Below are 24,656 nucleotides of genomic sequence, written 5' to 3'. Positions count from 1 at the left end.
CAAATGTCATTCATTTCAAAGCGTGCCAAAACACAAAGGGCAAAGTCAAGGTGTTTTAGCCTTTCTTGTTGCTTCACTCTGAGCACATTTTGAATCTTACAGGGATACCGGTATGAAATATGCTGCAAAATCTTTTCAATTGTTGGCCAGGAAAGAGACAATTTATGTGACACAACTCAAGCACTGGCTAAAGAATCTGAGGCATGTGTGGCACGGTCGGCTATGGCCACAGCAACCGCATCAACAACTGCTTTCCTCTCCCTGCTGCACCACTGAATTCACCTGTTTCTTTAGATTTCCTGATCATATTTTTTAGCCCAATCATTAACATGGGGGCTCTTCACGGCTGTTTCTGTAGGCAATGTTCCCAAAATACAGCACTACTAATTCTGCCATTCTGCAGTTCATGGGTTTTCTTCTCAATAGCCATTGTGTTACATACAGAAAAGTTCAACCTTCTTAAAGCTTCACACAAACAGTCACTTCTCAAAACAAATCAACATACATCAAGTGACAAACAGGATACTGACGTCAAAACAGGAAACATTTCACATTCTGACTGCATACAGCACCGCACTTTCTTCTGGTTGCAGAAAACAGAACTATTATTTTGTCAGCATACTCCACTAGTGCACCGATTAATGAACATACCTACAATGTTTCAGTGTCCTGCAATGTATACAGCTTGCATGCAGCATCCTTATCACGGTTAGTTTAATCATAACACCTTGCAACATATAGAATGCAGGAAGTATCAGTCTTACTCACATTGCATAAAGCAAGATTTACATTACATTCTTGGTGAATGAGGAATGATCTGAGAAATGTGTGATAGCAGTGCAGAAGGAACAATGAGAAATGAAGTTGACTGTCAGAAGAAGAGTGACAAATAATGGTGTAAGATTAGCAGATGAGGAAGGGGGGAAGATAACAGAATGGGAGAGGAATGAGAAAAGTGTGTGTAGTTTACAGTGTGACAGGAACACTGGTGTCTCCTCTGACACAAGGAAGATGGCTGGGATATGTGGAGAGTCCAGCTATGCTGATGATAATCGATGCCAATAACACTTTTGAGGAGGTTTCTGCCTGAGCAAACACAGTTCTCCTCCTTTTTCAGGTATTAATGTTTTGCTGAAGTTTCACCACCTTATAGATTTATTTTACTTTGTGTAGAGTAAGGGGAAAAGCAACTGAATGATAATATTTACTATGCTGGGATTATGGTCATTATATACAGAATATTGTACAGAATACACATATACACTTATAAGCACACTGTTCCATATGTAGCAACCTGTTGGGCGCAGTATAAAATCGGCACGTGTCATCAGCAGCTAACCAGGATTTCTCTACAGCAGGGTCTACATTACTTACACTGAATGAACATGTTAGCTCTAAAACGAAACTATTAGTGTCCGGCTATTTTGTGATTTGGTAATGTTATAATATATTACTGCAATTATTTAATGTTACTTTCTGCTATCAATACTACTAAGTTAATGACCTTTCGACATTTGCTCGGTAGATTATTGTAGTTTTTCTTAAAAATGTTTCTCCTTATTGGATGTCAGAACATGAGGGAGGAGGGAGACAGTGTTTACTGTTTACGTAATTTGTTTGCACTTAGTTTCTGTGGTTTCCATGTTGTCATGACTCTACAGAACTATGTTGCCAACACAAACTGCGTCACATGTTCAATAGTTGCCCAAAATATCCAATTCTTATTTAAGAAAGGATTCTCACAACTTTTTATTTACTATGTAATTTCTCAATTATGGAGTATACTCTTGTGATTAGTTCACCTAGAAATATTTTTAAGGGAATGTTCATGAATTACCACACATACAATCATTCTTGAAGTAAAATTTTCAATGAGTAAGACTTGTTTGTTTCTAAACTGATACAGCTGATTTGAAAGCCCTCATTCTTCTCTTTTCATTTAATGTTTTATTTATTTATTTATTTATTTATTTATTTTTAACCTTCATATTTCAAAAGTTATTTGTATTCACAAGTATCATGTTTAAGCTTTACTTCTTTCCCAAATTCAGTTTCATAACCCCCAGTTTTTTTCATTACAAAAAAAAGACTAATTTGAGTAAAATAAATTGTTAGTTTGTTAATTATTCAAACTAGAAAATTTCAGTTTATCGATATTTTACTACTTAACTTTGGGGATCATCATCTTGTTAATTTTGCTCTCCCATGAAATAGTACCTATATTTTGGCTATTTCCTAAGTATATAATCATGTTTTTTAACATTTAAGAAGCACATGTTTTACTGTTTTGTGATTCCTGTTAGTCTATAAATATGCATGATGCACAAGGGCCTTAGTTAACAATTGTTTGGAAACAGTAATATAACATTACTATGTTGTTCAGTTCCTGCTCACTAACTGAAGTGATTACTTGCCATGTTTCTATATGCTCAAAAGTTGTATTTCTTAGTCAGGTAGCACTGGATTGTTTAAATTGTAAAGCCCCTCGGTATATCAGACTGGTGAGAAGTATTATGTTTGTTCATCACCAATGAATTGTGAGAATGTTTGTTAATTAGTGTAAGTTGCTGATCTGTGCTTTATATTGAGAGTGCTGCATATACCAAAGCTAATCTTCAAAAAGAGAAATTGTGCATCAATAAGAATGATGAGACCAAATATCATTTCATCCTGTGTTGTGTATTTTCTTCAACAAATGTTCACCAGTTGTACTAATAGGAGGATGACCAAAGAAAATGAATGAAACAATGGAAATTTCAGGATGGAATAATGGCAATATTTTTGAGAAGGACAGATTAATGTCAATATTATGAAAAGGATAGCTGCTACTCACCATATAGTGAATATTCTGAGTCGCAGATAGGCACAACAAAAAACTGTAGTCTTTTTGTTGTGTCTATCTGTGACTCAGCATCTCTGTTATACGGTGAGTAGCAAACATCCTTTTCACGAGACTGTCATCATTCCATCCTGGATTTTCGCTGTTTGAAGAGAACAGACTGCTGCTCATTACACAAGGTGTCCCATTCGTCTTAACCACCCAAAATAACTGTTTGTCCAGATACAAAATGTTTCAAGCAAATGTTCTTTAGCCATCAGGACGACACCAATCAGCATGATTACCTTTACAGTAGCTTCGTTTTTTACAAAGATATGAACAGCGGTATGATTTTTTTGAATGGCACCCTGTATTTTTTATTCAGTAATTCATATCATCTACTAGAAGACTTATTCAAAAACGTATCACAGTGTACCATTCACTGAAACACAATGTTATAATTACACAACACAACATTCACATTGACACTCCCAGTGCTTAGTCCATGTACTCGGGGTAATGGAACACATCCACATGCTGACATTGACAGAGAACAAATGTAAAACATAAGTAGAACGCACACCCGTCATTCCATAAACCATTGTCAGTTGAAGAGTTGTGCAAGTAGAATGTACACCAATGAAGAGAAGGAAGAAATGTTACTCATCTATGGGGAATGTAAGTTGGCAGAACAGTAATTGTAATACTGTTTTCTTACATACATGTACATTTAGTACAGTAGTTTAGTCCTTTTAAATATTGTTGTGTAGAGTAGGCACACAGCAAAGGCTGCCCTTACAAACTGCATTGACATAATGTTTCTTTTATTGTTGTTGAAGGTAGGCGAAATGCTACACAGACAGTGGAACTGTACAGATAGTGATATCCTGGCAAGAACCCACCTTCCTGACGGATGTTTTCTTGTCTTCTTGTGACGCTTATGGAAATGGTAAGTTTACACCCATGAAAACGCAATCGTCGTAGCACTCATACAGACGAAGCTCCCAAAGTTACTTTTCTCGCTTCCGTTTCTATGAATCCACATGTGAGCACATGACAGCTTTAACACGAGACTGGCATTTCTAAAATCAGTGTAATCTTGTTCTTACACATCACCAGTTTCATCCTTACCTTGCACACCTCCATCAAGAATTGCATGTGAATGATTTCCATAATCGTGTACAGTTCTGTCAGTGGGCACAGCAGCAAATCCTCACCAACGCAAACTACTTCTCCAATGTTCTGTTTACCGAAGAATGTCCCTTCTCAAACAAAGGACAGATAAACACAAGGAACAGGCATTATTGGTCCAACAGAAACCACGATGGCTCTGACAGGTGGAACATCAGCGTCAATGGAGAGTTAACCTCTGGTGTGGGAAGTTTGGTACTACACTTATTTGCCCTTATTTCATCAATGGTAGTCTAAATGGCACAGCATATGCCAACTTCCTGGACTAATTCTTCCTCCTCTTCTGGCTGAAGTGGCACTAAGTACCAGAATGCTTATGTGGTATTAAAACAATGGATATCCAGCACATAATGCCTTGGGTGCACACTGTGTTCTGAACCAAAGGCATCCTGCCAGGTGGATCGGTCGAGGAGGAACATTTACTTGGTCTGATATGTCTCCCGATTTAAATCCTCTGGACTTTTTAATTTGGGGATGAATTAAATCACATCGTCTATAGCAATACTCCAACAACTCCAGAGGACATGCAGGAATGTATCGTGCTTGCTTGTGATTCTCTTCAACAAGCAACACTGGGAGTAGTAAATAATTCTTTCATTCAATGAGTGCACCAGTGTATCGGTGTTCAGGGTCACCACTTTGAGCACCTTTGAATGTTCTACTCCTTTGCAACAGTATAGGAGAATCAAAGTCAATTTCGTGTTATTTTTTTCCTTGGTTTTCATTTTTTTTTTTGACAACTCCAGCAAGTGGACGAGTTTGTGATCCTGGGCTCAAAGTCAATGTTGTGTTATGTAATTAATAACATTGTGTTTCAGTGCATGGTACACTGTCATACATTTTGAATAGTGTCTTTAGGAGAGGAAACGAATTACCAAATAAAAAAACACAGGGTGCCATTTAAAAAATTCGTACTGCTGTTCATATTTCTGTAAAAAATACAAAGCTATAATGACAGCAATCATGCTGATTGATGTCCCCTGGACAGCGAAAGAACACTTGCTTGAAACATTTTGTAATTTGCATCTGGACAAACAGTTGTTTAGGGTGGTCAAGGTAAATGGGATACCCTGTATAGACGAGATACAAGTCACAGAGAGGTACAAGATAGACTGCTACTCACTCTACAGAGGAGGTACACAGTGAAGGAGAGCCACAAAATAAAGAGTGCTATTCTTTTTGTTGTGCCTGTCTGAGAGTCAGTGTCTCCTCTATATAGTGAGTAGACATCTACCGGTTCCACAATATTAAAGAAAATAAATTGTGAGACTTTCTACTAGCAGAACCGTGTCAGTAAGCTTTCAATGGTTTATAAAACAATCCACTGCTGAGCCATCCTGTTTTGCATCTACCGGGTGGAAAGTTCGACCTTTGTTTTGATTGAAAATAAAGAGACCCGAGTGATGGTGGTGATTCTTCAGTGAAATATATTCGGGTGAAATTGGAGAAAAATTTGTGTTTGTTCAAGGCAGAAGCCTTCTCAAAAACTAACTAACTTTAAAGAAAAAGGAACAAATGGTGAGAAGACAAAAACAGAAAGATTTACTCTACACTCAAATGTATAGTGGTCTTGTGTAAGACACAGGTTACTGGGAATTTCTTTCCACAGATGTATGGCGGCAGAGGAGAAGGAGGTGGGGAAAGATTTGGTATAGTCGAGATGCTGGATGTGTCTGATCTGGTATTGCAGTTGTGGAGTGGTGGTGAGTACCCGATATGCGAGGAGTGGCACTGATGATACTATTAACTAAAAAATTGATGATGTAAACAGAGTGCATGAAAATCATATTGGCGTCTTTCTCTTTCTTTGCCTGGAAGCAGTAACAGGAATGTGGCACCCACCTGAGTTTCTGTCGCTTCCGAGACTGGAAATTTAGCAGCACACTTGTTGCGTCCTTTTGCAGCTGTGAAGCATTTGGGTGCCTGCAAAAGACATAACTTGCTGTAATGAAACATAAAAAACAAAGATATCTCACTTTGAAAACTGCAATGTAAAACTAACTTCCTCTCCAAATGAGTCACACAGTGGTAAAGTGCAGCAATGCTACTAACAAGTACACTTCACACGTCTTACACGTTCACATGAATATCGTACGAAGTTTGTAAGCGTACTGAGACTTACTCGGTAAGTGAGATGCAGATGGGAGATAGACGTAGAAGTAACTTTAGGTGTGCCTGAGGGAAGTGTGTTGGCATTCCTGCTGTTCATGTTGTATATTAATGACCTTGCAGACAATACTAATAGTAACCTCAGACTTTTCTCAGACGATGCACTGACACATAATGAAGCAGGACCTAGTGTCTGAATAAAGCCGCACAAATATTCAGTCAATCCTAAAAAAATATCAAAGAGATGCAAATATTGTCAACTAGTTCAATGTTCAGAAATGTAAAACTGTGCACTTCAGAAAATGCAGAAAGCTAGTATCCTAAGACAACAACATTAATGAGTCACAGTTGGAATCTGACAACTTATGTAAATATCTTGATGTACCAATTTCTGAGGATGTGAAAACAAAATACACTACGTGATCAAAAGTATCTGGACACCCCAAAGATATACATTTTTCATATTATGTGCATTGTGCTGCCACCTACTGCCAGCTACTCCATATCAGTGACCTCAGTAGTCATTAGACATCGCGAGAAAGCAGAATGGGGCTCTCCATGGAACTCACGGACTTCGAACATTGTCAGGTGATTGGGTGTCACTTGTGTCATACGTGTGTACACAAGATTTCCACTGTCCTAAACACCCTTAGGTTCCCTGTTTCCGATGTGATAGTGAAGTGGAAATGTGAAGAGAGATGTACAGCACAAAAGCGTACAGGCCGACTTCGTCTGTTGAGTGACCGACTGCTGAGAGTTTGAATAGGGTCATAATGTGTAATAGGCAGACATCTATCCAGACTGTCACACAGGAATTACAAACTGCATCAAGATCCAAAAAAGTGGTTCAAATGGCTCTAAGCACTATGGGAGTTAACATCTGAGGTCATCAGTCCCCTAGACTTAGAACTATGTAAACCTAACTAATGTAAGGACATCACACACATCCATGCCTGAGGTAAGATTCCGTAGCAGGCACGTGGTTCTGGACTGAAACGCCTAGAACCGTTCGGCCACTGGGGCCGGCGCATCAGGATCCACTGCAAGTACTATGCCAGTTAGGTGGGAGGTGAGAAAACTTGGATTTCATGGTCAAGAAGCTGCTCGTAAGCCACACATCATGCTGGTAAATGTCAAACAAAGCCACGCCTGTGTAAGGAGCGTAAACATTGGTCGATTGAACAGTGGAGACACACGCGAGACAGATACGAATCACAGTACACAATGTGGCGATCTGATGGCAGGGTGTGGGTATGGCGACTGCCCAGTGAACCTCATCTGCCAGCATTTGTAATGCCAACAGTACAATTCGGAGGTGGTTGTGTTATATCCTTGTTGTGTTTTTCATGGAGGGGGCTCGCACCCATTGTCGTTTTGCATGGCACTATCACAGCACAGGCCTACATCAATCTTTTAAGCACCTTCTTGCTTCCCACTGTTGAAGAGCAGTTCGGGGATGGCAACTGCATCTTTCAACATTATCGAGCACCTGTTCATAATGCACGGCCTGTGGCAGAGTGGTTACATGACAATAACATCCCTGTTACGGACTTGCCTGCACAGAGCCCTGACCTGAATCCTATAGGACACCTTTGGGACGTTTTGGAACACTGACTTCATGCCAGGCCTTACCAATCGACATTGATACCTCTACTCAGTGCATCACTCCGCGAAAAAAGGGCTGCCGTTCCCCAAGAAACCTTCCAGCACTTGACTGAATATATATCTACAAAAGCAGAAGCTGATTTGATTTATTTATCATGTACCCAAAGATTCATGGATTCCTTTTAATATTGATGTGGATGACCTCACACTTTTCATTATTTAGGCTCAATTGCCAATTTTCGCACCATACAGCTATCTTTCCCAATTTGGTTTGCAATTTGTTTTCATCTTCTGATGACTTTACTAGATGATAAATAACAGCATCACATGCAAACAACCTAAGAAGGCTGCTCAGATGGTCTCCTAAATCGTGTATATAGATAAGAAACAGCAAAGGACCCATAACACTACCTTAGGGAATGGCAGAAATTATTTCTATGTTACTCGATGACTTTCCACATATTACTATATTACTACGTATTGTGACCTCTCCGAGAGGGTATCACAAATTCAGTTGCAAAACTGAGACGATATTCCATAAGCATGCAATTTGATTACAAACCAGTTGTGAGGTATGATGTCAAAAGCCTTCCAGAAATCTAAAAATACTGAGTAAATTTGAATCCCTTATCGATAGCATGCGACACTTCATGTGAGTAAAGAACTAGTTGTGCATGGCAGCCCATACAACTATGCTTTTAGTGGAACAGTTTATCATGGACAGAAAGTGTTGTCACAATCTCTTTTTGCTCTCCCTAGTAATTGGGCAAGGCAACAGCCTTGCCGCAATGGATACACCTGTTCTCGTCAGATCACCGAAGTTAAGCACTGTCAGGCGTGTCCGGCACTTGGACTGGTGACCGTCCGGGCCGCCATGCGCTGTTGCCATTTTTTGGGGTGCACTCAGCCTCGTGATGCCAATTGAGGAGCTACCTGCCCGAATAGTAGTGGTTCCGGTCAAAGAAAACCATTGTAACGACCAGGAGAATGGTGTGCTGACCACACGCCTTTCCTATCCGCATCCTTATCTGAGGATGATACGACAGTCAGTGGTCCCAATGGGCCACTTGCGGCCTGAAGACAGAGTGCTTCAATAATTGGGTGACATTTTGTCATCACTACCCTAAAGGCTACAGGATTCTCTCCAGCTGACCACCACTTGAACCGATGCACAACCGCCCACCTGCACCAGATCGCAATGTCTTATTTACTGTGTCCAGACTAAGCACTTCGCTTCCCGCATAGCAGAACGGTACAGCAGGCTCCGGACTGAGTAGGGGTCAGCCCGGCCAGTCGTCCCGGAAACACAGACGCTCCCCAGAGACCACCAGGAGGCGTCCACGGCACCGCAAGGGGTCGCTACAGCCACGGACCTCTTTCCTTCCGCTCGACACATTCCTGCAAATAGAACCAGCCATATCCATGCGCCAAGCAGGATTTAAGCTGGCGCAGGTGCCTGGACAGGCAGTTCACGCCAAGCGAGCCAACTGGTGTCATCGTAGCCACGCCGCGTCATCATCCACCGCCGCCAGCGTACCAGAGCCATCGTCGCAGGGCCTCTACTCGTCCTCGGACTCAGGTGACGGCAACGTGGACTCAGCGCCGCTCTTCACAAGACGCCCGGGGTTTGGTTTGGGTAAGTTGTATGGTTACTACAGACAGTTTATGTTTGGAAGAATCTCTGATTTAGTTATTGGTAGGCTTGGAGGATCAGTCCTACCTCACGAATATTGTTTTGCAAATTTTGAAGAAAGACTTTAGTTTAAATAAAAACGCTATAACTAACACTGAGATTTTCCTATGCGTGGACAGCGGATATATCAGTATTCATCACTCCATGAAGGATAGATGGCCTTTTAAGAAGTCCTAAAGACTGTGGAATGCACACTTCAGCGGAGTGACGGGTTATACGGGTAATTAAATCCACCTATTCCACACAGCGAACTGGCATCCAGTCTGCCCTGCGAAGTAGCCATCGTGGCTGATGTCTTTCAGGCACTACTCTGCCTGGCAAGTGAATCCAAATCGGGAAGTGGGGACTCGAGTGCAAGTAACCGACCACTTCCCATCGACTGGTGTGTGCGGGGCCTGGAGAGCCTGAGAGATCGATAGCACTGAACGACCTCGATGCAGTGCCAAAGTACAAGTTCTGCCCCGTGTCCGACAAATGTGCATGTGAGGATGAGACGAGACTTTTGATTGCTCTACCCCTAGGGCAGATGGTTGCACAGCCCCAAAGCACACCCTACACCTGCATCGACAGCTATATCTATATTCTGCAAAGTGGCATGAAGTGCACGGCATTGTACCAGTTACTACAGTTTCTTCCCATTCCATTCACATAGTTAGTGTGGAAAGAATTATTGTTTGAATGACTGTGTGTGTAGTAATTATTCCATTCTTGTCCTTATGATCCCTAAAGTCATCATTTAACACCGGTCCTTGAAACTTTGTAAACAGACTTTCTCTGGATAGTTTACATCTATCTTCAAGAGTCTGCCACTTTAGTTCCTTCAGTGTCTCTCTAACACTCTCCTTCAGAATAAACCAACCTGTGACCTTTCATGCTGCCCTTCTCTGTACACGTTCAATGTCCTCTGTAACTCCTACTTGGTACAGCTCCCACACACTTAAGTAATATTCTAGAGCCATTTGCGCAAGTGATTTGCAAGCAATCTCCTTTGTAGACTGGTTGTACTTCCCCAGTACTCTACCAATAAACTTAAGTCTACCACCTGCTTTATTCACAACTGTGTCTATGTGATTACACTATTTCATATCCCTACAAAGTGTTACACCCCAGTATTTGTACAAGTTGGCCAATTCCAATTATAACTCACTAATGTTATCGTCTTAGCATATGCTTTTATCTATTTTGTTAAGTGCACAGTTTTACATTTCTGAACATTTTAAGCAAGTTGCCAATCTCTGAACCACTTTCAAACATGATCAAGATCTGACTGAATATTTATGCAGCTCCTTTCTGACAGTACTTCATTATAGATAACTGCATTATCTGCAAAAAGTCTAAGGTTACTGTTAATGTTGTCTGCAAGGTGATTAATATACAACATGAACAGCAAGGGTTCCAACACACTTCCCTGGGGCACATCTGAAGTTACTTCTACATCAGACAATGAGTCTCCATCCTAGAAAAAACACTGCATCCTCCCTACAAAAAACAACTCAATCCAGTAACAAATTTCACTCGATACCCCATCTGATCATACTTTTGACAATATGCATAGATGTGATACCAAGTCAAATGCTTTTTGGAAGTCAAGAAATACTGCATCTACCTGACTGCCTCGATCAATGCTTTCAGTATGTCATGTGAGAATAAGTGCGATTTGGGTTTCACATGATTAATGTTTTCAGAATCCATGCCGGCTGGGATTGAGGACGTCATTCTGTTCACAGTGTCTCATAATGTTTGAGCTCAGAATATGATCTAAGATTCTATAACACATCAAAGTCAAGTACTAGAGGTTGAAAATACTGCTTCAGTTGTAAATTTCTTTTATCATCACGACCGGTTTCGGGCTCTCATAAGCCCATCCTCAGGTGTCTGTGGCTCCTGAGCGCCGCGGTGGACGTGTACTAGGCATCGTGTGCTACATATGAGTGCAGAAACCTGTTCTTCAGTTGTAAATTTCTTTTGTTATCACAACTGGGTTCGGACTCTCATAGGCCCATCACCAGGTGTCACAACAGTGCTATGGGTCCCAAGCACTGCAGTGGACGTGTACTAGGCGCGGTCTTCTGTACTAGGCAGGGTTCTGTGCTCATAGGAGCACATAAACTCTAGTATAATGCTCAGTTGCTGATGTTCGTACAACAATACTGTTTGCAATGTCAAGTACACTTACATTAAAATTGCCACACAGGATGAAGGGGTGGGGGAGCTGAGATCATGGAGAGCCTCTTCACCTAACATCTCACGTGTGGGCAAGTAAAGTGAACATACTGTTAACTGATGATGCACAAGGACCAATACAGCAACTGCTTGCAGGGCAGTTGTGAAGGAGAGAAATGAGGACTAGCAGGGGATGTTGACAAACATAGCCACTCCTCTTTTACCAGTCTCTCCACTGAGGTCACCCTTGTTGTGGAGAATGATATCACATAGCTCAGGAGCATCAGAGAATTTAAAATGTCAGTCTTTAAGACAGACACACATTGGTCAGTTAACAGACACAGTTCCTCCAAATGTGTCCCGAAACCATTCAAGTTCACTGCAATAAGAAGCTATTTTAACACTGAGGTTTTCCTCTGTAGCAGGAGTAATCCATCGAACTACATACCTACATCATTGACGTCGGTTTGCAGTAGGGTTTTGGAGCATATACTGTATTCAAACATTATGAATCACCTCTAAGGGAACGATCTATTGATATGTAATCAGCACGGTTTCAGAAAACATCGTTCTTGTGCAACGCAACTAGCTCTTTATTCGCATGAAGTAATGGTTGCTATCGACAGGGGATCTCAAGTCGATTCCGTATTTCTAGATTTCCGGAAAGCTTTTGACACCGTTCCTCACAAGCGACTTCTAACCAAGCTGCGGGCCTATGGGGTATCGTCTCAGTTGTGCGACTGGATTCGTGATTTCCTGTCAGGAAGGTCGCAGTTCGTAGTAATAGACGGCAAATCATCGAGTAAAACTGAAGTGATATCAGGTGTTCCCCAGGGAAGCGTCCTGGGATCTCTGCTGTTCCTGATCTATATAAATGACCTGGGTGACAATCTGAGCAGTTCTCTTAGATTGTTCGCAGACGATTCTGTAATTTACCGTCTAGTAAGGTCATCCGAAGACCAGTATCAGTTGCAAAGCGATTTAGAAAAGATTGCTGTATGATGTGTCAGGTGGCAGTTGACGCTAAATAACGAAAAGTGTGAGATGATCCACACGAGTTCCAAAAGAAATCCGTTGGAATTCGATTACTCGATAAATAGTACAATTCTCAAGGCTGTCAATTCAACTAAGTACCTGGGTGTTAAAATTACGAACAACTTCAGTTGGAAGGACCACACAGATAATATTGTGGGAAAGGCGAGCCAAAGGTTGCGTTTCATTGGCAGGACACTTAGAAGATGTAACAAGTCCACTAAAGAGACAGCTTACACTACACTCGTTCGTCCTCTGTTAGAATACTGCTGCGCGGTGTGGGATCCTTACCAGGTGGGATTGACGGAGGACATCGAAAGGGTGCAAAAACGGGCATCTCGTTTTATATTATCACGCAATAGGGGAGAGAGTGTGACATATGATAACACACGCGAGACAGATGTCATTAAAGCAAAGACGTTTTCCGTCGAGATCTATTTACGAAATTTCAGTCACCAACTTTCTCTTCCGAATGCGAAAATATTTTGTTGAGCCCAACCTACATAGGTAGGAATGATCGTCAAAATAAAATAAGAGAAATCAGACCTCAAACAGAAAGGTTCACGTGTTCATTTTTCCCGGCGCTGTTCGGGAGTGGAATAGTAGAGAGATAGTATGATTGTGGTTCGATGAACCCTCTGCCAAGCACTTAAATGTGAATTGCAGAGTAATCATGAAGATGTCTTTCCCATTCTCTTTAAGCTGTAGTGGTAAGACTGCAACGGAGGGGTGGGGGTGGTGGAGGGGCAATTGAAGGACTCGCTGGCTCCCTCTGGCAAACACTGACATCCACACCAGCGATGGTATGATTATTGTCAGATCCATCAGATGACAACGGCTTCGGAGCGGATCGCTTAGGCCATTTGGCCTTCATCCACAGCTCAGATTATGGGAAAGGTGGGAATGCCAATGTAACACAATCACTCTGCTGGATCTCCTTCACATCTGTCGTGAGTGTCTGCTAATTAGGCCAACCTTAAAAGTTTCAGCGACAGGAAGATTGGGCTGCGGGGACCGGCAGCGCAGGCCATCAGTTGCGTTTAAGCACGCAGGTAGATGTGCCCTGCCCAACTGTAAGTCTGAGTGCTGACACTGACATTCTGCACAAGCTGTTTCAACACAGAGACAAAAGACTTGGAACTGGATGAATATGTGAACAAGGAAATAAAATTCCTAGATTTTTCACAGACTTCCCTTTTAAAAATACACTTCTGAACGGGTTGAAATACACTCTGTCCTGGCCGAAACACTTCTGAACAGGTTGAAATACACTCTGCCCTGGCTGAAAATACAGTCTTCCTTGTTAAGTGGCAATATAATTTCCATCAAACGTGTCAAACTTCTCAATCCTTTTAGTGCTAAAGGTTTCATACAGTGACACAGAATGTCTCTGCACATTTTTTTTTTTTTTTTGGGGGGGGGGGGGGCGGCAATTTTGGAAAGAGCTTTGACATGTGAAAACATGAAAACAAGTACACTGTATATTTTCATATTATAAACAAATTCCACCAAATACAGAATGGTGCTATTATAATTTTCACTGCTTCAAAATGAACATTTAGCACGTTACCTGGCTGAATACTTGTTCCGCTGCGCACTTCAATTTTTCCATAGGAAAGTCAGTTACATGTGAAATTGTTCACGAACTCACCTCACATTTTTTTTTATAAATATACTTTTTGCCATAATTACTGCATAATTTGAATCTGCGAAAGAACTAAAAGGAATATGAAAAAGTAAACTTGAAGCTTGGTCCATTAAAAAATAGTAGACTAAAATGTGTCAGTAAGCTCAAAAAACCCGGTACTCCAAATTTCACTTGACCTATGTAGTTCAAATGCAGCCTTCACTGTCAGGGACCCACATATGAAACAGTGTACCGCCAATTGCTCTTATCCTATATACCTCGTAAGAAACGCCTCAATACCAAGAAATGCACACACAACTCCAAAACCAGACAGGATCAGGTGGGGTATTTGTAAACTATGGGTAACTGGAAGTGCAGGTATAAAATTTTGCTGGATAGACATTTGGTGCAATTGTAGGCAGCGTTGTTTTCAGCCATCCTCTTTTTATTCTGACATGATTTTGCTCTCTTTTTTATTGTTAAATTTTCTAAGACGTTGAGCTTTTTATGTTGATGTGTTTAGCAGTTTGTTAGTTTTAGATTTTGAAACAAAGAAAGTTATAATTATTCCTCTATTTATCCGTAAGTTGAGCATATTTATGGTTTATGAAGTTATTTTATCATTCTCAAATGCGATTATAATAATGTAATTACTTAATTTCAAGTCAAATAATAACCACTGCTTGTATACATTTCCCCCAAAAAATTTACAAAGTGGTGTAATTGGGTACAGAGACTGAATTGAGATTGCAAAGAAATAGGACGGTGTTCTTCCATATGATGTTATGAAAAATGCCCAGGACCAAAATTAGAAAAAAAAAAAAAAAAAAAAAAAATGTTCAGTTTGCAATTACACTGCAAATGATGGGGCAAGGGATATACAAGATGTTATAAATAAAGTTAACACATTTAGGAAAGTAGAAGCAATCTTTGGTATCCTAAAATTAGTCATATGCCACTCAATAAAAGAGTAAAACTTATATTTTTCTGGGAGCCCAGAATTAAAGAATAAAAATTGTATCTGATGCTTTACACAGGATTTACATGATTTTATTCTACCTACTTCTTTAGATCAGAGGTTATCACTGGATAAATTAGACCTCAGGCAACATCAAAATCTTTCTAGATATACCAAAACTACACTGGATAACTGTTGCTCATGCAGAAATAGGAATGTGACAGAGAGAAACTTAGGTCACTGGTACAACAATATGTTAAAAAGAACTCCAAGTAATGATTGTCACCCTGGTGAGATGGGTATCAGGCCTTTACAAAACACAAACCCTGTATTTCTATGAAGAAACCTGAGCACCGTCAAAAGTCCCAAAAGAATATTAGAGATCTATTTGTAGTTTATATCTTCTACACTGAATGAATAACTTGTATTAAATATGTACGCCAAAATAATGTGAACTAAAACATAGGTTTCAGGAGTGATGAGTCTTGCTTTGGCAGTGACCCAACGAGGATAAAAGCTCTCAGGGAAGACAGAATATATGTTGTTCTACTGGATCAGAAATCAACAACTATATTGGTCTGTCTTGTTGCAGATGACACTTGCCACAACTGATCTTTTAAAAGAGTGGTGCAGTTCAGACTCGATGGACTTAGGGTAAAACTTGTCTGGGGACACTTGGTTGCCTCAAAAACCGAATGGAAGGAGAAGTCTAAGTTTTGTCAGTGGTTCACCACAGCTTTTATGCCTCGTATACAAAAATGCCATGCAAATCACTAATTACCCAACCAAAATGCTGTTTTGCTATTTGACGGGCATGCTAGCCATGTCAGTCTAAGACTAGAGGAAATAGCAGTAAGAGATAACATTTATTTAGTGTGCTTGCTGAGTCATTTACCTGACACACTATAACCTCTTGACAAATTTGTGTTTGGTCTTGTTACAAACAAATGGGGAGAAAAAGCATAGCCATACATTTTTGTGTTCTGTTCATATATGCTGACAATGACTACCACTTCAGTTTTAATGCTATTTGATACATTCCTTTCAAACATTGCTTATTTTGAAATGTTTAATAAATCTCTTTGAGAAATGGTTCATTTTATAATTTTAAGTACGTGTTGGTTGGGGTAATTGTAACACTGTTTTAATCATTGAGGAAAATGTTCGTAGGTAATACAGCAATGTTGCTTTAAAGTTAACCCAGCTGGCAAATGCATACCCAGCCCACACTTTGTGAGATAGCAGTTTCCATTTACCCCTGACCTAATGGGTAATTGGGAACACAAATGGTAGCCTAAACGTAAAGGTATAATTATGTCAGTTGGAACCAATAAATTAATTAATCCAAGAGTAGAGGTCATATTTCAGCCTATCAAGTCTCCAAATTACAAAAATATATTAAAACAAAGATTCCAAGACTTACCAAGTGGGAAAGCGCCGGTAGACAGGCACAATAAAATAACACAAACACACACACAAAATTTCTAGCTTTTGCAACCGACGGTTGCTTCTTCAGGAAAGAGGGAAGGAGAGGGAAAGACGAGAGGATGTGGGTTTTAAGGGAGAGGGTAAGGAGTCATTCCAATCCCGGGAGCGGAAAGACTTACCCTAGGGGGCACACATAGATCCATCCGCACATACACAGACACCATATCCTGCCTAATAATTACAAAAATAAGTTGTTTAAATTTAGCAAGCTAGTAATTACTTCAAATCATAGTGCAAACTTCTCAAAATTGTTTCCAATTACCCCACCTGACACTAACGATAATTTCATTGGCCTATATGGCAGCTAAAACAAAGCCTGCAGTGTCAAAAGCAATACATTCAAACAGTCAAATCCACTGTCCAAACCTTCACTTTCCTACCTACCTAAAACAAAGTCCACAGTATAACAAACCAAAACTTAATCATATATCTACTACCAGAACAATGGTAACTCAAAATCCATAATACATATCAACCATAGTCTGAACACGTTTACCAAACACTAATAGGAAAGATCGAAAAATTCATGAGAATGTCCATCATAATCGATTTCGATAGACCCAAACTGCTGTAACAACCACATACCATTTACACTGTCTTACCCATTACTGGCAAAAAAAGCAAAAACACTTAAATTTCCGACCATAAGAAACATACAGCACTAATAATACAAATCACTCATAACACACAAAATCAATGTAACTCGTTAGCAAACCAACACAAACTCTTTCAATGATAACCTCTCACACTTAACTAATACCGTCAAATCACTGGCTGGGATATCTAACAAATAACTTTGAAACATAAACATACAACACTATAATGTGGCTCATCCCAACAGGCCATCTACAAACATGATCTCACTCAAAAAGACTGTGCCATCATGAAGTCACACAACATAACACAGTTGAAGCAGATGGGTGGAATCGCAACGTTCAGGTGACAATAAACAAACATCTATCATTTCAGATAATGCTTTTGCACTGTCTTTGGTTTAATTTTCTTTCTCGAGAAAACTTCCTTCCAAAGCTATGCAATATATTATGCCTTACCCCCTTTCTGAACTTTTAGATACATGCTGGCTTAATTTTTTCAGTCCACAAAATGGGAAGTCACGGCAAACAAAATCTAAGCCAAACATTCTCATTGTGGTTCTGCTGGCAGTAGACAAAGAGTGCAGTGTTACACTACGAAACAGTGTGCGAGTAGTGTGTTCATGACTGGTACTGAGTAGTGTATGAGCAGTATGGCACTATTCTTATTACTTAACTTTTTTGCAAAGCAGCACTATACTCTAAGGAACAACCACATGACCTCGTGCTGTTTTGAGGAGAACTGCCTTGCATTTGGGAGGGTGGATGCTCTGATCTCCATCCGCTCATCCAAGCTTAGGTATTCTGTCATTTCATGAAATAACTTCCAAGTAAATAACAGGACGGTGGCCAATTACCTCTCAAACCCCTGTCAAAATACACCTGTAAGTACATACACGTCTGTTTATATGGATTACGTTATTTTTGATGTTCCTAAATTGTATTACTATGCCACGTCCAATATCCTTGCAACAGTGGTACACAGACGAATAGAGTCAATGGAAGCGTCCGAATCTACCTAGCTGCTTTGAGCCGTGACGTAATGGTGGGGTTGTGTGTCACATCACTACTATGCGGTGTTTCTGAGTTGGTTGTGTTTGTAGATGTCATATTATTGTATTCGGTCGACAGAAGCGTCTGATCCGACGCGTCGGCTTTGACCCGTGATGTAAGGGTGTTGTCGCGTGTGACGTCGTGACGGCGCGGAGTTTGGTTTGCGAGTGTGGCGTGTTTGTAGATGTAGTCGTGTTGTGGTTTTTTTGTGCTCTCTGGTGGTATGTTCAGGGTCTTCGTTTGTGTGGTGTAATGAGCTCAGTTTGCTTTTGATCATTATCCAGAATTGTTCAAGGGTCGGCTGTGTTTGTAGTGGAATTCGTTTCAGTGAGTTAACGATTTTGTGTGAAGGTTAATTTAGTGTTGTTCGCTGTACATCGTGTGGTAATTTTAGTAAAATTAATAGGTTGTTGTTTTTGTTAAATACTGGATATGACGGATAAAATTAACAGGGAGCAGGTCAAGGGAAGTGTTCGATCCCAATGTGTGGCTGTGTATGTTGATATTGGTATCGGGAGATGTTTTTGAGCTATATAGGCCAAGGGAAGCGTTTGATCCTAATTTATGGGATCGGGAGCTGCTGTTGAGCTATATGGGTCAAGGGAAGTGTCCGATTCCAGATGATATTGTGTTTAGTGGTATTTGGGGAGTTTTGTGATGTCGGCTTTTTCGTCGTTTTGTGTGGTTTCCCGCGCTTGTCCCGTTAGTGTCATTATGCTTTTTGTGGAAAGTGTGTGTGTTTGTTTTACGATGTATTTTCGATCTCATAATGTGTACATACCGACTTTATATGCGCAATATTGGAATCGTGGTTTATGGTCGTTTCCGCCATATTTGTGACGTCATGGGTCAAAGCAGACGGGCGGGATCGAACGCTTCCGTATTTCTGTTGTATTTGATGGTGCCCTCTGCTGGTGGATATGGAAGTGTTCAGTTTAACAAGTGGTATTGGGTTCATTTGAGTTTTGATTGTCACTATGCTAACGTGGTTTTGAGTTTAGGTAGTTGGTGCAGTAACGTGGGTTGTGTAAGTGTTTCCAGTGAGTTGAACTAAGGTGTTTTTTTTTATGTACATGTTTGGTGTTTCTGTTAGGTCTGTTTAGTTCAGTGTTTGTTGTGTGGAAACAAGTAATTTTTTTTATTGTTTTTTAGTTAGAAACGGATATGGCAATGATATTCACGAGTGGGTGTTTTAGGAGACTTTTTAGCTCTGTGTATGTGGAGGGGGGGAGGGGGAGGGGGGCACCGTGTGTCCATGCATGCACATGCTGTGGGAGAGGGGGGGGGGGGGGGATGCAAGGCCACACGCGCCTGTCCATGTGTGCGCACTGTGGGCAACCTAAGTGGTATTGCCAGAGGCTTTTGTTGGTAAATAATTTTTGTTTCCGTTTTACTCTATAATCATTCTGTTGTTTTGTCTGTAGTATTTTTATGCTAGGTCGTTTCTGTTTTAATTTACGTAGTGGGTGTAGAGCATTTGTATTTTTGAGCTGGTGCGGTTTTGGTTTCACTTTTCGGTGCTGTCAATGTTAGTTTTTTGGTATCAGTAGCTGCAGTCAAACTATATAGGTCGAGGGAAATTTCCAAATCAACTTTCACCATTGTACGTATTAGAAATAATTCAAAAGCCACGATCGCTTAAATACTGTTTACAGGATAACCGGTTTCAACACACTAAAGGTGCCATCATGGGATCTGAATGTAGATTAACATTTATAAACCACTTGGATGTAACGATACATGAGGCAGATCAGCTTATATAAAATCATTGTCACAAAAATTAAGAAAAACTGTTCTCCTGGTCATTCTTTTCCATGAGATATGTAAAAGAATAACTAGGAGAGCAGTTGTTTCTTAAATTTTTTTTGTGACAATGATTTTACATCAGCTGGTCTGCGTCATGTATCATTATATCCAAATGGATTACCGATGTTAATCTACATTCAGATCCGATGAAGGCACCTTTAGTGTGTTGAAACCGGTTATCCATAAAGCGATCTTGGCTTTTGAATTATTTCTACAACAGAGTGATTACCCCACTACACTTTGTGTGTTCACTGCAAAACTGTAGGTATTGTTTTTTGGTAACGATAGTTGTGGTTGAATATATAGGTCAACAGAAATGTCCATTCCTGTGGTTCTGCTGGTGTAGCAGAATGTAGTAATTTAAATTTTTATATTGTTTGTTTTAGGATGGTGCATGGTTTTTTTATTGTTGTTTATTTAGCCTATTCCTCACCATAAACCCTCAATTTTCCATGGTTGTCCCGTTAGTCTAATTTTATTTTTGAAGTGGGATCAACGGAAGCATCCAATTTCACCCGTCGGCTTTGACCCATGACGTAAGGCTGTTGTGTGTGACGTCATGAGACATGTAATTTAGTTTGTGAGTGTGGCGTGTATGTATGTGTCTTTTTGATGTGATTGGTGGTGCTCTCAGATGGTGTGTTTGTGTGTTGTGTGTTAGGTGATGTTTTTGGTTTAGTTTGTGTGTGTGGCGTGTTTATGGGTAGCGTGTTACGTGGCGTATGGGGTTCATTTGCGTCGTAGCATCACATGTGTGTCGTATCAGTAGTGACTGTGCTTTCAGCGGAATATTTTTCCGTGAGTTAACGATTTTGGTTTTGTTATGTCGATGTTATTGCAGTTATTTTTTTTTTTTTTTTTGTCATGTGTGAATTTTGGTGTATTGCTTTGTTTATGTCTTTGGCAGATATGGATATAACTGATAAGGATAACAGTTTACGGTTGTCGGCGATGATGGGGGACAGTGCATTGTCTATAATAAAACTTCAACTATTCGGATTGTTGGATGAAATCATGAAGTATTAAGTGTGTCGTGAAGAAATGGGGCTTCCTGAAGTTCTGGTGATTCGGACCAGGGACGGCTATATGTGGAGACGTAGTGAGGGTAACAGGTTGATTCCAATTTTGATTTTCTACGAGTTTTTTTTTTAAGGGTTAAGTGTGGTGTGGTGTGATGGTGGTGAAAGTTTTGAGATTTATAGTGACGTCACTGGTCAAAGCAGACGGGTTGGAATTGGATGTTTCCGTTAACCCTTGGAGTGAAACCTTGTGTAATTTTTTTTTTTTTTTTTTTTTTTTCATGTTTGTTTGCGTGGGTATGTAGTCATGCCATTGTCGCCATACTGTATACACTGGAACTAGTAGTTTCCGGCATACTGATGATGTCATGGATAAAAGCAGCCAAGTGGAATCAGACGCATCTGTAATGCCGATGAATAATACTACTGCTGCTAAATGCGCAATTTCCCTTTTGGTCTACCTATGTTTAATGGTTACCGTATTCATTTGGCTTGCTCCTTCAGGTTCATTATCAAGAACATTATCAATAACATTGGATTAAGCTCATTATGTGCAGGTACTGACTGTACTGTGTTAAGTTCCTAGTCATTGCCTTCTTATGACAAAACGACGATGCATCTTATCTCATTTCATTCATTAGTTACACAAAAAAAAGTCAAATGGAGAAAATAAGTATGAGCGAGGCACCCTCAAACTGGTGAAAGGTCTGAATGAGCTATCAGAAAGTTAGGAATTTATGACAGCTCCCTATGTACCAGTGCCATTGACAACTCGAAGAAAATATCAAGCTAATTGCAGCATGCACAGTGGTGTTTAAACAGGAATTCTAACCACATTCCACAAGTGAATGGATTGGGATTGACTCTAGTAACAGGTACAATGGGAAGTACTTCTGCCATGCACTCGTGGTTTGTAGAGTATGGGTGCAGACTTCCATGGCATATTATACAGACACAAAGAGCTCCAGACTTTCAGGTTGTGGCAATGCTGGAACACAGACATTTCAAAACTGTATTCTGGTGAACGCAATCCAGCACGGTATTTCTGTAGGTTTATTTCCAAAAGTCTAGAAAGGTAATAGTTTTTCATGTGAACTGTTAAATTTTCTCTGTTAAAATATACAGAATTACCAGCAGAAGTTACTGCACGGCAAAAGGTATATTTGAAAGTCACACAAGTGAGCAACAAATGATAGTTAATTATACACGTCAAACTGATGTCTTGGCTAATAGAAAGTCCTGAAGTTGTGAGGGAGGTGGCATTCCATGTCCTGATAGACTATGTAAGTCCAGTTACTGATTTAACATGCTTCATCTAAGAGAATGGCTGAAGTAGTGTTGGTACTGTACTGTGTATGGGATTCTGTATTTAAAAACAACTAGGCCTATACACTTCGAAACATACCAGTGTAGCCAAGTAAATGTTAAATTACCAATAGAAGATATGCAGGAACTACTTGATATGTTTCAGAAATGTGCAGGTTCTTTCTCAAAGGAAGGTCTACTTTCTAATTTACTCAGCTAAACTTATGGCATATGCGTGAATAGCATTTAGCAGTATTGAGCAAGAGTATGATAATGACTGACATTTTGTGTAGACCAATGTCCAGGTTTGGTTGGATGGTGATAATATGGCTGTAATGTGGAGAAGCCAACGAATGTAAAGGCAGAATACTGGTTGTGCAATACCGACTGACATTTAGTGTAAAGCAATGTCTAGATTACATTGGACGGTGATAATATGGATGTAATGTGGAGAAGCGAACGACTGTAAATTCAGATTACTGGTTGTCGTACCAGACTGGTCTGTAGCATACTCTGATATTTCCCTACGCGACTTATTAAACGCGTTTTGCACTATTTAACTCACTTTTTGTCGTAAATACTAAAACTGCGGGGTAAATTTAGAAAATCTATATCAGGCAATCGACGGGTCTCCTGCGAGTATTTTGAGACATCTTATTCACATATGTAGCACAAAAATTAACAGAAACGCAACCCAGTATGGCTAGCGTGGAGTTAATATAGGTACACAGTATGTTTCCACGAGTTCCTTGTCTTTTTTTATCATCATACATCGGCTTGTGCCACGTACCTGAAAGTTACCCTTGAGGGGTCTACGGAACGTGATGGATGAATGAAAGAATGAAAATAATTGGGGGTCCATTCTTACCTCGTCGTCCGGCGAGGAGTTCACAGGTTCTTCCTTCATGGCAATACTACAAAGTGACACATGGACCGACGACCAGAAATCTCTGGCATCAAGTTCCTTGAGTCGGTTCGTGTTCCCAGGCACTGTTGATACGGAGACTGAAACAGCTGCACATACAGCAAGACACACACACACGCATTGATTAGCCTGATATGATTAATCACTCTCGGATTCACACCAGTTTACGCAACTGCTGTAACTACGAATTGCCAGTAGACGTGTAAAAGTCACGATTTAATTTTGAATTTTACCGAGCACAGCCATACACGCATCTACGCCCTAAAATATTGTCAAGCCAATGATAAGCTTAGCATTTTCTACATGTCTGCGTCTGCTGTGAAGCACTTGTTGAAGTTTTGCAACATTAAATATGTTATTGCAGTATATACTTTAATCTATACCTAGCCCACGGATTATCAAGTAGCGACAACGACTCACCAGCACGAGAGATAAACAAAACTCCACTCGTTTCGAATAATTTACATAATTCTACAACGCTATGCTACATTCAACTGTTCTCTCACCTAGGCTAAGCCTACGCTTTCTGAACCCAAACATGCATAGCCAACGCCTGAAGCGAAGAAACATTGTCGGTAATATGAATAGAGACGTCACTTTTGTTTAATTCGTTTTCACTGTGAGACATAGATGTCTGTTTCCGTCGATAAATAAGTATAATAACCACCATCTGAAATATAATGTTTAATGGTTGCTATGACGCACGACACAACGCTTGATGCTCAACCATTCGGCTTTCCGACATTGGCAACGCATCTTTTTTCCGCTGTGCCACTAAATAGAAATTGTAATTGCGAGCAAAAATTGAAATTTTTGTAGCCATGACTGGGCTGTATGTGTCCGTAAATATTAGACAAGAGGGTATTTTTAGCTCACATAACAGCAGGAAAAACTTTACCAAACATTTCCAGTAGCACGAATATTACCAGTTTTTTGGTAGTTAAGTGAGGAAACGGTAACAGTAATAAGAGTACTAAAAAAAGTCCAAGCAAATTATTAAATGCATCGAACCTAAAAAGTCAAAACAAATTATTAAATTCATGGAGCGCGCGCTGCGGCAAGGAGAAAGCGTCTAACAGCGCTCCTGGCGGTCAGCTTGCAAACCCTGTTGACATACGCCAGCCGATCAGCTGATGACATCTGTTTCGGCTAACGGCAGACGTCGCTACACCAGCCCCCTTCGGGAAAGCGGAGCACAATCCTTGGACGATGCTGGAAGTGACGTTTCTGAAGCGTGCTGGGATATGCACCCGTAGTCTGGAACGGGTTTG

At 40.4% G+C, this 24,656-nt stretch overlaps 1 protein-coding gene across 2 annotated transcripts in view; it reads right to left on the bottom strand.

The window, feature by feature from the left end:
• LOC126295083 (zinc finger protein 664-like) overlaps positions 1-23,912 on the bottom strand; it is a 65,586-nt gene extending 41,674 nt beyond the window's left edge. The window contains exons 1-3 of one of the 2 annotated variants that reach the window (XM_049987334.1): positions 23,806-23,912; positions 23,329-23,474; positions 5,852-5,932 (exon numbers count right to left, since the gene is read on the bottom strand). In XM_049987334.1, coding sequence (XP_049843291.1) covers positions 5,852-5,932; positions 23,329-23,367 — 120 coding nt within the window. In that variant the 5' untranslated portion in view covers positions 23,368-23,474; positions 23,806-23,912. Of the gene's footprint in view, positions 1-5,851; positions 5,933-23,328 lie in introns of both variants that reach the window. The other variant, XM_049987335.1, reaches the window with a different exon arrangement.
• Positions 23,913-24,656: the final 744 nt, after the last annotated feature.

This window comes from Schistocerca gregaria, chromosome 11 (genome assembly GCF_023897955.1).
Source record: "Schistocerca gregaria isolate iqSchGreg1 chromosome 11, iqSchGreg1.2, whole genome shotgun sequence".
Lineage (NCBI taxonomy): Eukaryota > Metazoa > Arthropoda > Insecta > Orthoptera > Acrididae > Schistocerca > Schistocerca gregaria.
The sequence above is the reverse complement of the archived record's forward strand: the minus strand, read 5'-3'. Positions and strand labels throughout refer to the sequence as shown.